The sequence below is a fragment of the Trichechus manatus genome, unplaced genomic scaffold (genome assembly GCF_000243295.1).
Source record: "Trichechus manatus latirostris isolate Lorelei unplaced genomic scaffold, TriManLat1.0 scaffold00003, whole genome shotgun sequence".
Taxonomy (NCBI): Eukaryota; Metazoa; Chordata; class Mammalia; order Sirenia; family Trichechidae; genus Trichechus; species Trichechus manatus.
This window is the reverse complement of record NW_004443939.1, coordinates 26,064,170-26,081,877: the sequence shown is the minus strand read 5'-3', so window position 1 is coordinate 26,081,877 and position 17,708 is coordinate 26,064,170. Positions and strand designations below refer to the sequence as shown.

The window sequence follows — 17,708 nt, the reverse complement described above, 5'->3', positions numbered from 1 at the left end:
TCTTTCATGATATTGGGTAAGTTTTCTGTCAGCAGTTCTTCAATGATCCTATCTTTGTGTTCTGTTTTCTCCCCCTGTTTCTGGAACTCCAATCACTCACAAATTTTTGCTTTTAATTGTATCCCACATAATTCTCAGGGTCTCTTCATTTTTCTTTTTCTTTTTTCTGAGTTTTCCTGAAACAGAGTTGTATCCAAGTGTTTGTCTTCAATTCCACTGATCCTGTCTTCCACCGTTTCAAATCTTCTTCTCAGCCCTTCTATGACACCGTCCATTTCTGTAGTCTTGTTGTTTATCTTTTGGATTTCTAATTGCTGTCTTTGTATAATTTATAGTTGTGAATTTATTTTGGCATTTTGTTCCTGCATTATTTTCCTGAATTCTTTCAGTTTTTCGTCTGTATTTTCCATGAATTTGTCTATTTTTTTCTCATTTTTGTCTGCTTTTTGCTTCAGCTCTTGGAGAATTCTGAGTATTAGGGATTTGAATTCCCTATTAGGTAGTTCTAGTGCCTTTTCTTCCACTGGAAAGTCATCTGATGTTTTATTTTTGATGCCTACTGGAACCATTCTGTCCTGTTTTTGTAGATGTTTTGATAATGTCTGCTGTCTTCAGGGCATTCAGTAGTTATTTTTCTTGTTTATTGATTGTAGATTTGTTTCTTTCGTCCCTTTTTTTAAAAAATTGGCTATGTCTGAGTAGGCGGGCTGTGTGTTCTTTGTTGTTTGCTCATCTGTGGGCACAATACTTTTCGCCTCCTTCTCCAATTGGCAGGGTCAGTCACTCAGATATGGTATGGCAGGACATGTCTAGCTGAAGAGGAGTTACTGGGACGGGTTGTTTGTGGCACTTACTACAGCCACCAGGGCAGGTTGGTAATCAGTGCAGGGCAGGTTCCCGGTGGCCGTACCTGTGCTGCTTGGTGGTGTGATGTTAAGTGCACGGTGCAGGTAGGCAAGATGTAGAGGGGAGATTGTTACATGTGGAGTTAAGATGGATATGGGAGAGAGGAGAGAGGAACAGGAGCCAAAAACATACAAACAAACAAAAAAGAATGCTAGGGGAGCTTGCTGTTGGAGTGGAGAGATGGGAGACTATGAAATGGAGAAAAACAAAAGGGGAAGAGGAAGAAAAAAGAAAGAAAAGAAAAGAATGAATAAATAAAAATTGGAAAGGGAAAGGAACAGCAGAGTTCCCAGGGATCCCACTGGTGCGGCTGTGAGGTCTGGGGAAGCTGTTCTCAGGTGTTGCAGTATAGCCTGGCTATAAGGTGTAGAGGTATACAATGCCAGGTATTCAGGGAAGAGAAAGAGAAGGAAGATATAGAGAGACAAGAAACTGAGTAATGAAGAAAGACAAAAAGGGAAAAAGAGGGAAAAGAAAACAAAACAAATTTAAAATTAAAAAAAAAAAATGAACAAGAAAAGCCCCCCAAAAAAAGAGAAAAAAGAAAGAAAAAAAATACCAACGAAAAAAGAAATGTCCTCAGGGATCCCTCTGCACGTCTGTGCAAGCCAAGGAGGTAGGTTCCAAGCCACGCAGCACCACCTGGCCAGAACGGGCTCCCAACTCAAGAAAAGGAAAAGAAAAGAAACAAACAATTCAAAACAAACGAACAAAATCCCTGGGATCCCACCAGCACGGCAGCCCAGACCAGGAAGCAGCTGCACACTCGAACGGAGCTCTGCAGCCCCTCTGGAAGAAGGAAAGATGGCGCACGGAACCAAGTATTTGAGAGAAAGGAGGGGGAGGTGGTGAGAGGTAAGGAAGAAATCAAAAGAAGTGGAAAAAAAGCAACACCAGCAGCCAACAAATGGCATTCAGAGAGCCAGCTAGTGCGGGCTGGTGGAATCCAATCAGCTGGTGTTTCCCAGAGAAGAGATTGTGTCCGTGGGAAGCAGAGGAGGCCAAGTTTGGGTGAAGAAGGGTAGGTGGTGGGAAAGCGTATATCACAAATTACCAGAGCTCTTCAGCCCCTAAGGAAGAAGCAAAGATGGCGCACGGAGTCAGGTATTTGAGTGAAAGGAGGGGGAGGTAGTAAGAGGTAAGGAAGAAATGAAAGGAAGCAGAAAAAAGCAACACCAACAGCTAACAAATGGCACTCAGAGAGCTTGCCCGTTCGGGTGGGTGGAATCCAAGCAGCCAGTGCTTCTTGGACAAGAGGTTGTGGCCGCGGGAAGCAGAGGAGGCCGAGTGGGTTTGAAGAAGGGTGGGGAGTGGGAAAGCATAGATCGCAAATTACGGGTAGTCTTTTCTCCCGCTGGAAGCTCCGTGAAGCTGCTGTCTTGTACCCCTTGTTTGCTGGTCTCCGATAGGAGTCCAAGATGGCAGATCCATGCTGCGTTAGCTGATAGGGGACCTCTGCACGAATCTCTCCTCGCTCTCCGTTCTCTGTCAGTTTTCTTACTCCATTTGGTGCTTGGCTGAGTTCTTTATCTCTTCATTTGATGTTTTCAGGTTTCAGGATTGTTGTTTTCTCTGTTTGGCTTAGTTTTTCAGATCTTTGCTGTGGAGGGATGGCATGGTGCTTCTGCCTAGAATGCCATTTTGCCGGAAGTCCCTGGAAGATATGTATTGCAATATTGTTTGTAATATTTAATAATTGGAAACATACATTTTATTTACACATTCCCATACATCAATATGGGAATGTGTAAATAAAATCGAGCAGTTTCATATACCATAGAGCTGTTAAAAATAACGAACTAGATTGATAACCACATCAACATTCTTGGATCTTAAAAACATAATATTGAATGAAAAAATAAAGTAACAGAATTATATGTAGAGTATACTGTGTGAATGAAACAATTTATGGATATTCTATATATTTTTCATGCATACATAGATATGTATGTAAAAGCAAAATAAAGTGACTAGAACAGTAGGCATAAAACTCCTGAAGCTTTGTTATAGTACTTTGTACAGGGTAAGTCCTCAAAAATTTAAACAATTTTTTCTCTGCCCCGCCCTCACTACATTAGAATTATTTTGACTCTGTAATGATAGTTCATTATGTATACAAGTTAGCTGATTGTATGAACTTTTGGAAAGACTGCCTACAACTTCTTCGAGACAAGAAGTTATTTTATCAGGTTTACTGAGTTAACCTGCGAAGTATACTGTGTGTGCATTTATATTCTACAGTGCAAGCTAACAGTAAATAAGATACGTTTCAACAGTTGGGTGATAAATTAGTGTAACCTTAGCTCTCTTGGGAGTTAACTTTCTGTTTTCCACCTCATGTTACACTTCTTTCCTCTGGCTCATCTTTGTGGTGCTTCTTTAAAGTAGGTTATAATCAAGATAACTTTTTTGTTTTGTTTTGTTTTCTTATCTTCTCTCACAAGTTTTTAGTTTTTATAATTAGAATGTCAATGCTGGGAGTTTGAGAAGGGGATCTCATTTCAAGGAAGATGATTGTTAGATTGTTGTCTCATTCCTATATAACCTATCTTCACAAAAATAATCTACAATGACTCAGGATCTTTCTTGAATTGTAATAACATTTTTTGTTTGTCCGAATTGACCAATAAACTTGAGATCTTTTCTCCCTTAGAGTGTTTTTAAACTTTCGGGGATGTCATAGGACCTCAGGTTTGTTAATTATATCTTGAACAACGTGTTGTCAATTATATGACTCCTTGAATATTTTTTAAAATGTAATTTAGGAGCGGAATTTTTCTATTCTTTTTAAAAAACAAGATAATAAGAAATTAATTTGGTTTCTCTGTGTGTTAGTTTCTTAGGGCTGCTGTAGCAAGTTACCACAAATTGGGTAGCTTAAAAACAACATTTATCCTCTCACAGTTCTTGAGGCCAGAAGTCTGAAATCAAGGTGTTGGCCGGGTTAGTTCCTTCTGGAGGATCTGAGGAAGAATCCATTCCATGCTTTTCTCTTGGCTTCTAGTGGCTACTGGCAATCCTTGGCATTCCTTGGCTTGTAGCTACATAACTACAATCTCTGTCTCTATCATCATATGACTATCCCTTCTGTGCCTCTGTGTGTCTCAAATCTTACTTTGCCTTCCTTGTATGGGGACACCTGGTATTGGATTTGGGACCCATTCTAAATCCAGAATGAGCTCATCTTGTATCCTTAATTTAGACCCCTAATAAAGACCTCTTTTCTAAATAAGGTCACATTCACAGGTTCCGGGGAGTAAGACTTGGACATATCTTTTTGGGGGACACAATTCAACCCACTACACTCTGTTATATACTTTCAGTTTCAAGTAATTCTTTTGAGCTCTCATCTTCAATAATTGGCTAGGCTTCTTTCTTTGATATAGTTAAGGAATTTCTTCTTAGTGATTTTAGATTACCCTAGATGATGTGTCTTGAATTATATATTAATTTCCTTAATTTTTAGTTTGTATCTGACATAGTGCAGTGTTTCTGACATAGCACTGCTTCCTGTTGTTTTTGTTGGATATATTTCCAGTGTTTGAAAAGATGCTTTAACCTTCTGCCTGTTATGTCATTTTATACATGAATAATCTCATCTCAATATGACATCATAGAATAAAACTTTCCCTATTTCTGAATCAGAGATGACCTTTTGTGAGCAGAGTAACTAATTTTACAGTGTTATTTCAGGAATGCATGGATAGCACATAGGAGAAAGATTTTGGGAGGGGGGCACTGGACATCTGTGAAAGAGAGAAAAAGAGACAAAAGAGATTAGGGGTTATAAAGACTAACTTCACAGGCTTCATAATTTTGCCAGCACTATTTTATTTGCTTATGCAGAGAAGTTGGAAAATATTTTAATTTGAGATGGTAGCATTACTGTATTGGATCCAAAAATCTCTTCATTGAGTAAGTTCCATTTGTTATTTTCTTGTACAAAAACACAGTTTTTTTTTTTAAAAAGTAAAGTAAAATAAGTAATACACAGCCTATTCCATGTGGAAATTACTTCCTTACACACAGTTATTTAAGTAGATCTTCCTAGTGAAGGACCTTGGAAAGAGATAATGGAAAAAGTGTATCCTCTTGCGAGGGTCCCTGAAAGGACTCAAAAAATCAAATAAAAGAAAACTAGGATGGCTTTAAGAAAGAGAACTTTCCCATTTTGTAAAAGAAAATTTCAGGTTCCCTTCGGATGGTAGCCACATACAAATTTAAATTAAAATTTGTGGTTTTCTCTTTCTCCTAATTATACTTACAGGCATGGGCTATGGTGGATCAGAGCACTGGCTACCGGGAAGGGGATCTCATTTCAAGGAAGATGATCCATTAGATTGGAGATGAGAGATGGGGCTTAGAAAGTGTGGATGACCTTAGGTGGCAATCTTTGGAAGGCATTAATTTTTGGAAAATGGAAGATATCTTGCAAGGAGGGGGAGGTGTTCCTTGGAATGGTGGTGAGGGGAAAAAGGAAGCAGCTGAAGATAAGGGCCCTGTTGAAACTAACCAAAAACCAAACCAAACTATTTGCCATTGAGTTGATTCTGACTAATGGCGACCGCATGTGTGTCAGAGTAGAACAGTGCTCCATAGGGTTCTCAGTGGCTGATTTTTTGGAAGTAGATCACCAGGCCTTTGTTCTGAGGTGCCTCTAGGTGGACTGAAACCTCCAACCTTCCCATTAGCAGCTGAGCACGTTAACCATTTACATCACTCAAGGACTTCCTATGGAAACTAGATAGTATTTAGAAAAAAAGAAGACAGATTCTGCTCTCCACTAGAAGGTACCATTTATTAAAGAAACTACACTTCACTGTAGCATCAGAAGAGGGTGCTTTTGAACTGAGAAATCTGATAAGCAACTGCTCCTTTTCTTCCCCTACAAGATGACTTGCTGTTGTTAATTCTGAAAAAACCAACACAAATAATCATCAACAGAAAAAGAAGCTACCATCTGTACAAAATTACTATAAGAATAAAACAGAAAATGAAAATTAAACTCAGCAGATTAAACACATACACGAAGAATGAAAGGAAAAATAAAAAGAATTGCAAAAGATAAAAGAAAAGCCACAAAACAGAGGAAAACTGAAATACAGCTCTCAGAAACATGAATACAACCTATAGTAAACAAGCAATTGCATTATGAAAAGACACCATGAATCAGACATTCAAAAACTTACAGCAGAAATGGACAAACGATAGGAAGATGGATGAAACAAGCTGACTGATCTCTAGAAAGAAATTGATGAAAGAAGACAAAAATCATCTCAGAAATGAAAACTATAAGGTATCCAAGGGAAGATAGATATTAGCAAAAGTTCAATAAGATAGAAATGAGTCAAGAAAATGAAATAAGAGAGATAAAAAGGATCAGAGAGAAAGTGATAGAGAAGACAGAATATCTGATATATTTAGTGCAAGACCCTGAAGTAGAAAAACAAACAGAAATAGTATTTGAAATAATAATAATAAAAACTTCTCTGAAATAAAGAGAAATCTAAATTTCCATGTTGAAAGAACTTCTGCATACTTGGAAGAATTGACTTAGACCAACAATCAACTCTTAGATATAACCTGGTGTTAGACCTTAACATAAAAGAAAACAAAAACAAAAACCTGGGCTCTGAGCCAAAAAATAATAAATAATTTAAAAATTAAAAATGATTAATTAAAGAGAAAGGAAAATCAGTTTGCCATCAGACTTCTTGATAACAGCATATAAAGCTAGACAAGACTGGATATTTTCAATAAATCCAAAATGAGTAATCGTTTTAATTGATTGTAAAACATTGAAAAAATAAAAACTCAAAATCCAAGACTACTTATGAATTACACTTTGAGTGACTTTTAAAAACGTCTCACAGTTATTAAGAAATTTTCAAATGTATCTTATATTGGTGCACGTGAAGTATTTAGATGTGAACTGTCATGATATCTGCAGCTTACTTTTAATTGATTCAGCAAAACATAAAAGTATATAAAGAAAATGTAATATTTCATAATAGTAACTACTAGGCATTTTAAAAAAAAAGCCAAAACAAGTTACTAGATTTCCAATATTTTTGTATATTAAAAGATGTCTTTTCTCTTGACTGAGAGGATTTTCTGAGTAAAATGTAATCCGTCTTATGTATTGTTAACTTAGATTCTTGGAATAAATGTATTTCATATTTCTGTATACTCTTAATTATCAATTATCTAATCTTCATTTTTTCAACAGATATTTATTAGAACTGCTGGTGACTTAGCAGGTATCAAGCCGGTGACACCAAAATATACTAGTAGTGTACTTTTTACCTCTGCATACCCCGGTAAAAAAGAAAGGAACAAACAAAAATATCTCATTTCACTTATTACCGTTGATGAGGAAGGAAAAATTATTAATTTGGCCCGAGTGTCTGTCTTTTTAATATTCTGTGTGATGAAGTGGGAAGTATGCATAAAGCACTTCTGCATATCAAAATATGATGATTGTCTAAAGAAACATACTTGTGCAGGTGTTTTGAGTTGCCAGCTGAATTAGCCATCTTTTTCATGTAATGCCATTTGTAGTTGAAAAACCAACTGACAGAAAAGCTGTACTTACTGAGACTTAGATATTTGGCAGACATTTCCTTGAAAATGAACCTGTTACCTCAAGAAAAACAACTGATGGTATCTGTTACTAGTGATAAAATTTGAACTATCAGGCAAAAATTAAAATTTTGGAAAAATTGTATCTACTTTAGTAAGCTTTTCTGTTTCCCAATAGCTATGAAATCAGTGGTGATACTGACAGATTTAAGTTTGTGTTATTTTATGATGATATTTGTCAATATTTGAAAGATCTGAATAACTCAGTGAAGTAATATTTTCCAAATGACCGGTGTATGATGTTACAAATTCATGCATGAGTAGAAGATCCATGTAAAGTGCAAGGAAGATGGAAAGATTTTAATGTAACAGAATAGGAGAACTTCATTTATGGTTTCAGATTCTACCTTGGAAGTCACCAACCTTAAAGAAACTAAAACAACAAAACTGTTGAATTTTGGTGTATTTTAAAGCAAATTCCAAACATCTTATCTGTCAGTACTTCAGTATGAATTTCTAAATGATAAGCATCTTTTAGTTTTTTAAGAAACAGAAAACATCACAACTAACCAAATTAAGAATACTTTATGAGTCGTGCCTCTGGTCTTAAAAGCTTGCAAGCAACCATCCATGACACAATTGGTCTCTATTCACCTAGAGCAGCAGAGGAAGAAGGAGACCTGGGAATCAGAGAAAAGAACTGGACTACAGGTCTAATTGCCTCGGTGAACTACTGCCTCCTTTCTCACAAGACTGGAACTGGATGGTTCCTTGCCACTATTACTGAACACTTTAATCAGGGTCTCAATAGATGGATCCTGATCACAAGGGGAAAAAATATCGAACAGAATTTCAAATTCTTGTGGAATCTAGACTGACTGGACACATTGAGACTGGAGGAACCCCCAAATCTAATGCCCTGAAGTAATCTTTAAACCTTGAACTAAAACTGTCCTCTGAAGTCATCATTAAACCAACAGTTTAGCTCAATTAGTAAAGAATGTTTGCCTTGAGCATAGCCCTCTTTTAAAGAATTATCTAGATGATATCAAATTGACAACAGTAACTGTAAAGCATAAATGAGAGGTTTAGGGGGCACTGAATCTAACTTAATAGTGATGAAATAATTTGGGTAGAGATAGTCAGAATGATGACACAATATGAATGCAGCCTATGTCAATGAAGTGTATGTGTACAAATTGTTGAATGGGTGTATGTTTTGCTGTGTATATTTTCACCAAAATAAATAAATATTAAAAAAGAGAAGAATACCTTAATGTCACCTAATACTAGTCCATGTTAAAATTCCTTATATTTATTTACAATTGTCCTCTTATAGGTTGTTTATTTGAATAAGGATCCAAACAAGGCTCACCCATTATTTTGAGTTAAAATAGCTCATAATTCTCTTTTAATCTGTTACAGTTTCTCTTTTCTTTTTCTAAAGACAAAACTGAATCATTTCTCCTGTAGAGTACCCCACATTCTGGATTTAGCTAATTGAATCCTCATGGAATTCTGTATTTCTTGCTAAATAATTGAATCTAGAGACTTGATTAAGGTTTCTTCTTTTGGAAAGAATAATTCATAGATTGTGCTATAAACTTACCTTTTCATGTCTCAGGGTTGAGAGGGACAAAAAAATCAAGGCCTAAGTTCTAATAAAAGACTCTTCCCCACAATAAACTGGAAACCTAAATGCTTATACCTTCAATATGAACATGAAATGGACTAGAACAGTCTCAAAAAGGAGTTAAAACTTGGCATCTTTTACTTTGTTCACTATGCCTGGGAAAGTGTCAGGTGGTAGATTCCGTTTTAAAATGTTGTGGTGTAAATGAATGAATTTAAAAAAAAAAAAAGCTTACCAAAACTTATCCACCGCATTGTTCTGAATTTGTCAGTTAGTGTCGAACTAGTCCAGGGAAATCTCAGCTTCCTTCCCTGGTCAGTTCAGACATCAGCTGCTCCAGGTAGCCCTGTCGTTCTCATCCCCATTCAACTGGGCTATGTGAGGGGTACCTGTCCCTTCTGTCTCATCCCCATTCACCCAGGGTCAAGTCAGCTGGTACTGGTCCCTTCTGCTTCTGCTTACCTTCCCAAGAGCAAATGTTCCCTCTCCAACCCAGAAGCTGCAGTGAGCCTCTGTCCTCCACTGCCTTTTATTGGCTTTACCATGTGGCTATGGTAGATTGCCTCATGCCTCTTGAGACTTAGCATTGGGCCCTTAGGTAGTTCCTCTTGGTTGAGTTGGCCCCCACTCATTGGCTTTAGATGTGGTCCTGCTCTCAGGAACCGAGACCAGAGGCCAAATTGTTTACTACAGAGGGATTCCACACCTCACGCTGACCCACAGAAACTATAGAATATAAGTGATTATTGTTTATGAGACTAAGTTTTGGAGTAATGTGTTATGCAGCCATAGTAACTGAAACACCTTTCACGGAGAGTGTGAGAATGGGCAATATTTGTGAGTTGGTAATTGTGAGGCTTCGAGTTCTAGACCATCATCACTACTCTCATTAAAGATAACTTCTCTTTTATAGTCTTACTCTCAAGGTCCTAAACACTGATTCATTCAAAATCACCCAGTAACCTTTAGCAAATTCAGCTGGATTCTGAATCTTTTCTAATATCATCCTCATTCCATGATCTCTACTTACTTGATACACTTTGTACTAAAGATCTATTTGTGAGAAAGAGGGAAGCTGATAGAATTTATATAATTCAAAAGTTAAGCAACTCCATGTAAGATATAACTATTGGTTGTATCCGTCTGGAGCAAAGGAAAATGAAGGAAACCGAAGACTCCAGTAAGAAATTAGTCCCCAGGACTAATAGCCTACATGAACTATAACTTCTTCTAGCCTGAAACCAGAAGAACTAGATGGTGCCCAGCTACCACCACTGACCATTCCGACCAGGGACATAATAGAAGGTCCCAGTTAGAATGGGAGAAAAGTATAGAACAAAACTCAAATTTATATTAAAAAGATCACACTTACTGGCCTGATAAAGACTAGAGGAAGCCCCCGAGACTATCACCCTAAAATACCCATTTAATCTGAAACTGAAGCCGCTTGTGGAGGTCACCTGTCAGCCGAATAATAGATTGGCTATAAAATAAAACCCGTGAGGAATGTGCTCCTTTCAACAATCAACGTACAAGGCCAAACGGTCAACATTTACTCAAAAGCAAAGATGAGAAGGCAAGAAGGGCAGGAAAACTGGCAGGTGGAGTGGAAATGGTAGAGTGCTGACACACTGCAGATTGTAACTGATGTCACAGAACATTTTGTGTATGAATTGTTGAATGGGAATCTAATTTGCTTTGTAAACTTTCCCTAAAACACAAAATATTCCAAAAAAAAAGTTAAGGAACATTAAATTATACAGAGATTGAAATTTATTAGTGGTTACCAGGGGCAGGAGGGAGAGGGAAAAGGTGAGTCATTGTTTAGGAAGCACTGAGTTCCGGTTTATGGTGATGGAAAATTTGCCAGCGGATGTTGGTGATGGTTGCATGACATGATTAATGTAACTGATGTCACTAAATTGTATACATGAAAAATGTTAAATTGGCAAATGTGTTATTTATATTTTTACAACAATAAATTTTTTTAAAAAAACTAAAGAATAAGTTAAGAAACATTATAGATTGCATTTATTTTCAACTTTCTGAATTAGCTTAACAAAAAAAAATTAAGCATCTTTGAGTTGAAAGAAACAAAGTAACAACAGCTGCTACTTCGAAGTTGTCAACAATTTCATTCTACTTGGATCAACAATCAATGTCCAAGGCAGCAGCAGTCAAAAACTCAAATGGATGTATTAGATTGGGCAAATCTGTTTCAAAACACCTTTTTAAATTTTTGAAAAGCAAAGATGTTACTTTGATAATTAAGGTGCATCTGATCCAAGCCATGATTTTTTCAGTCATCTCATATGCATGCAAAATCTTGACACTGAAAAAAGAAGACAGAAGGATCGATGTATTCCAGTTGTGGTGTTGACAAATACTGACTATAACACGGACTACCAGAAGAACGAACAAATCAGTCTTAGAAGAAATATAACAAAAATGTTCCTTAGAAGCAAAGATGGCGAGCCTTCGACTCACTTACTTTGAACACATCATCAGGAAAGACCAGTGGATAGAAGAGGACATCATGGTTGGTAGAGGGTCATTGAAAATGAGGGAAATCTTCAGTGAGATGGACTGACACAATAGTCACAACAATGGAGTCAAATATACCAACTATCATGAAGATGGCACAGGGCCAGGCAATGTTTCTTCCTGTTATACGTAAGGTCACCGTGAGTCAGAGCCAACTCAATGGCAGCTAACAACAAAAACAACAACCTATTTTGAGGGGATTTGAAGTAGATGTCTAGATTATGTACCCTCCTTTACCGATTCTCTAATTTTTAGCTTGGCAAGCAGTTAACTCTGATTTGTCTTATTCTACAAAAACTGAAATCTGCTCTCATATTGGTGTGGTCTACTTAGTGTACTTCACATACATCAAATTTAGCTAACTTAAAAAAAAAAGTCTAGTAGATGCTAGCAATGAGCTCAGTAGTGGGAATGCATAGACAAGATACACAGTTTCAAATCTCAGGAATTCCTTGATTTAGCGGGACATTGTTTAAAGAGCTTTGGGATCGCACTGTGTAGACTGCATGAAGGTCTATATTGTAATCAGTTATAATGAACTAATTCTTCTACTCTTGCTCATACCTAGTGTTGAAATCTTTTGATATTCCCCTCCCCCTGCTGTGACAAAAACACATTTAGAATTTGATGTATTCTTAGTGGTTACTACGATTTCAACATGAGAATGAGCAAATCTAAGGAGGAGGATTAATTCATTACAGTAAAGATCTCAACATAAAGTAGATTCTTAATAAATTCTTAATTATGAAAGTATGAAAGACTTAAAGTATGACTAATAAGATAAATGTTGAAAAACAGCTAGAAATAAACACTCAGAAACAGACATTTGTAGTATATAAGCACTTTTATATTGAATTCAAGATAATGATCTGAAGTTATTTTTACAGGATTAAAAATTGCAAATGTCGTTGTTGTTGAATCGGCTCTGACTCATGACTACCTTATGTATAACAGAATGAAACATTGCCTGGTCCTGTGCCATCTCTGTGAGTGTTGGTATGTTTGAGCCCATTGTTGCAACCACCATGTCAGTCTATCTCATGGAGGGTTTCATTGTTTTTGATGACCCTCTACTTTACCAAACATGATGTCCTTTTCTAGCAATTGGTCTTTCCTGATGGCATGTCCAGAGTAAGCAAGATGAAGTCTCACCATCCTCACTTCTAAGGAACATTCTGGTTGTATTTCTTCTAAGATGAAATTAACAACAACAAAAAACACCAAACCCATTGCTGTTGAGTCGATTCCAACTCATAGTGACCCTATAGGACAGAGTACAGCTACCCCATAGGGTTTCCAAGGAGTGACTGGTGGATTCGAACTGCCGACCTTTAGGTTAGCAGCCAAAGGTATAACCACTGCACCACCAGGGCTCCAGATGGAAATTATAAATAAATTACATTTTAATTATTTATATGTAGTTATAAATAAATGCATATAATTCTTATAAGGATCAACACCCACCTGTTACCTATTGATATTAGGTTAGGTTAACTTTTCATGTAATTGGTAGGTGTTTCTTTGTTAACTGGCCAAATGGTGAAAAGGCCTAGCTAAACTATGTGGAAATGAGTCTTTTTGTTTTTGTTTTTGGTACCATCTTTATGGAGATATAATTCACATACCAGACAATTTACCCATTTAAAGTGTACGACTAAATGGCTTTTAGTATATTCACAGAGTTGTACAAACATCACCACAATCAATTTTAGAATATTTTTATCACCCCAAAAAGAAACCTTACAGCCCATAGCCATCACCCACCAATCCTCCTACTCTCCCCATCCCCTACCCTCCCAGCACTAGGCAACCATTAATCTACTTTTTATCTCTATAGATTTGCCTGTTCTGGACATTTTATATAAATGGAATTATACAATATATCCTTGGGTCCTTTGTAACTGGCTTCTTTTCACTTAGCTTAATGATTTCAAGGTTCATCCATGTTGTAGCATGTATCATTACTTCATTTCTTTTTTTGCCAAATAATATTCCAGTGTATAAGTATACCAAATTTTATTTGTCCATTCATTAGTTGATGGACTCTGGAATTGTTTCTACTTTTTGACTGTTTTGAATAACACTGCTACAAATATTCATGTACAAATTTTTGTGTGAATATATGTTTTCATTTATCTTGGGTGTATACTTAGAAGTGGAATTGCTGCGTCTTTATGGCGACTCTGTATAACATTTTGAGGAACTGCCAAACTGTTTTCCAAAGCTGCTGTACCATTTTACTTTCCCTTCAGCAGTGTATGAGGATTCTAATTTCTTCACATCTTTCCCAGTTTTTACTATTTTTCTTGTTGATTTTAGGCATCTCAGTGAGAGTGAAGTGGTATTTCTTGTTGATTCTAGGCATCTTAGTGGGTATGATGTGGTATCTCATTGTGGTTTTGATTTGCATTACTCTGATGACTAATAGTGTCGAGCATCTTTTCATGTGCTTATCGTCCATTTATATATCTTCTTTTGAGAAATGTCTATTTATATCCATTGCCTATTTTTAAAATTGGGTTATTTGTCTTTTTATTGTTGACTTTAGGGGTTCTTCAAAGTTTCTATAAAATAAGTTAATTATATTTATGCTAATTATGCAAGGTATACACAAACTTTTACCTAGATCAGAAGTTCTTTAACCTTTCAGATCACATGCAACATTTTATGTTTATTTGTGTATCTGCCTTTTACACAGCAGAGATTCCAGCGTTCTCATTAGATCCCTTAATTGTATCCCTAGAGACTTAGGCCAGTCATGTATGTTTGATTTATTTTTCAAGATAATTATGAGTTTAGGTTTTTAAAATTTAATATTTAAGTTGATAAGTTGACAATGTAATTCACAGAAAAGAGATAAAAATAAGCTTAAAGTGATCAAATAGAATGTGAAAATTATCAAACAATATCGTTAATACACCAGCAAAATTTTGCTGAAGATAATTCAAAAATGGCTGCGGCTGTACATCGACAGCGAACTGCCAGAAATTCAAGCCAGATTCAGAAGAGGACATGGAACAAGGAATATTGTTGCTGATGTCAGATGGATCTTGGCTGAAAGCAGAAAATACCAGAAAGACGTTTATCTGTGTTTTAGTGACTACATGATGGCATTCAACTGTGTGGTTCATAACAAACTATGGATAACATTACAGAAAATGGGAATTCCAGAACACTTAATTGTGCTTATGTAGTACCTGTACATAGATTAAGAGGCAGTCATTTTAATAGAGCAAGGGGATTCTGTGTGGTTTAAAATTGGAAAAGGTGTATGGCAGGGTTGTATCCTTTCACCATACTTATTCAATCTGTATGCTGAACAAATAATCCAAGAAGCTGGACTATATGAAAAAGAACGCACAATGAGGCTTGGAGGAAGACTTATTAATAACCTTTGATAGGCAGATGACACAACCTTGCTTGCCGAAAATGAAGACAACTTGAAACACTGATGAAAATCAGAGACTACAGCCTTCAGTATGGATTATACCTGAACATAATGAAAATGAAAACCCTCCCAATTGGGCCAGTAAGCAACATCATGATAAATGGTGAAGAAGCTGGTGTTATCAAGGATTTCATTCTACTTTGATCAACAATCAACACCTACAGAAGCCAAACCAAAACCAAACCCATTGCTGTCGACTCGATTCCAACTCATAGCAACCCTATAGGATGGAGTAGAACTGCCCCATAGAGTTTCCAGGAATTGCCTGGTGGATTTGAACTGCTGACCTTTTGGTTAGCAGCCATAGCTCTTAACCACTATGCCACCAGGGTTTCCCCCGCAGAGGCAGCAGTCAAAAAATGAAATGACATATTACATTGGGCAAATCTGCAGCAAAAGATTTCTTTAAAATCTTAAGAAACAAAGATATCACTTTGATAACTAAGCACCTGAGCCAAGCAATGGTCTTTTCTGTTACTTCATATGCATGTAAAAGCTAAACAATGAAAAATGAAGACCAAAGAAGAATTGACAGGTCTGAATCATGGTGTTGGTGAAGAATATTGAATATACCATGAACTGCCAAAAGAATGAACAAATCAGTCTTGGAGGAAGGACAGCCAGAATGCTCCTTAGAAGGGAGGATGGCGAGACTTCATCTCACTTACTTTGGGCATGTCATCATGAAGGACCAGTTGCTGGGGAGAGACATCATGCTTAATAGAGGATCAACAAAAAGAGAGGGGCCCTGAATGAGATAGATTGACACAGTGGCTGCAGCAATGGGCTCAAACATACCAGTGATTGTGAGGATGGTGCAGGACTGGGCAACATTTAGTTGTTACACATTAGGTCACTATGAGTCAGAGCCAACTTGACAGCAACTAACAACAACATATATGTTTAGATTTTATTGTCTTGAAATACAGTGTTTATTTGCTATTTCTAAAAGCGTCAGTAATTTTTTAAACATTTTATCAATTTTTTTTTTATTTGGAGAGTTTTTTTAAATTGGCAATCTGTACTTTCCTAATTTATACTTTATTAGGTATGTATTATGTCAACTCTGCATCTCATTGTTAATATAGTTACTAAAGAAAATATTTTCCGTGTAAAATAACCTCTCAGGGTTACTGTTGTCTTCATTTTATTTATTTATACAGTCATTCAAAAAATATTTATTGAGTGTTACTACATGCTAAATATTGGATATATAAAGAAGAAGAAGATAATAACTTTCGTCTTCAAGAAGTAAAAAAATGTACCTAGAGAGGTGTAAACAAATTACTATATTTGAAAGAAGAGTTAACAAAGAATAGAAATGGTGGTTGGTCCAAACAGAGGAAATAACATGAGCAAAGTCAGAGTCATGGAGGTGCAAGGCCCATGGTAGGCGATGGAGTGGCTAGTATTTGAATATGGCTGGAGCAAAGTTATATAGAGAACTGAGAAAGGTTGCAAGAAACAAGTCTTAAACATGGTTAGAGCAGATTTTGAGGATCTTTAAATGCTATGCTAAAAAGTATTCTGCATAAAAATAGAGTTCTTAAGTATTTTTAGTCTCAAAATGAAAGACAGGATCTGAGAACATTAGGTGATAATATCTGATTTTTTTACATTGTAATTAATTCAGTCAGAATGCATTTATAGTCATGTTTAAAAAATTATCGTTAGGTGGTTTTTCTGAGATTATTGATCAATGCTGATTATTTGAAAAACTTAAATATATGTATTTAAATATATTTCATATTTGGCGTATTTAAATATTTGGCATATGTAAAAACACTATTTTAAAGTATTTTAACTACCTTAGCTTTATATTTTTTAATTTCTTTTTTCCAGATATAAGGAAGACCAGATGTCTGGGGAGTTAATGGAACCTCTGAAATATGCTGAACAACTTCCTGTAGCTCAGATAATACACCAGGTTTGCTTCCTACTTTATTCTTTTGAAAGCAACAAGATTTTTAATCTCTAAAAAGTAATTGCTTTTGTTAGGTTTTTCAGAATCAATGTGCTATAGCTTCAAGGCATTCCGAGCCGTCTGTCCCTGTTCAGACTACACCTATTACAGTTGGAAGTCTCATTCACAGCACAGTATTAAAAGGCTACTTGCTGTGTAACACTAGAATTCCTGCTTATTATAAAATACAGGGTAAAATTAGGACTCTCTTGTGTATTAATAACAAAACTTAATTTCAGAAAACTTTCATTTTGAGCCACTATATGTAGTACTTACTAGTGACAAGGAAAAAAAGCTGAAAAAATTATGATTTAGTGTAATTTTTTTGAGTAGCTGAAAAGAGAATCTTAACCCTATTTCTTCCACCTCACCCCATTATCAACCCCTGTAAAGTATAATTCTAAATGTTATAAGAGCAATTTTTCCATTTTTAATTATAGTGTCTCTATCATCCGTTCTACATGACTGTAATCTCAGAGAAGGCAGTGTTGTGAACATTTAGGCTTAGATTTTGTACTGTAATTTTGACAGCATATAACCTCTGTCCTGCTAGGCCAGATTCTAATAATTTTAAATGATCTGTTAACTGGAGGTATGGCCTTTAGGCCTAGCAGGCTTTTCAGAACCTTACA

At 36.2% G+C, this 17,708-nt stretch overlaps 1 protein-coding gene across 1 annotated transcript in view; it reads left to right on the top strand.

The window, feature by feature from the left end:
* Positions 1 to 17,708, top strand: part of PIGK (phosphatidylinositol glycan anchor biosynthesis class K) — a 149,756-nt gene that overhangs the window by 88,464 nt on the left and 43,584 nt on the right. Inside the window, exon 10 of the mRNA XM_004369073.3 lies at positions 16,956 to 17,040. Coding sequence (XP_004369130.1) covers positions 16,956 to 17,040 — 85 coding nt within the window. The remainder of the gene's footprint in view (positions 1 to 16,955; positions 17,041 to 17,708) is intronic.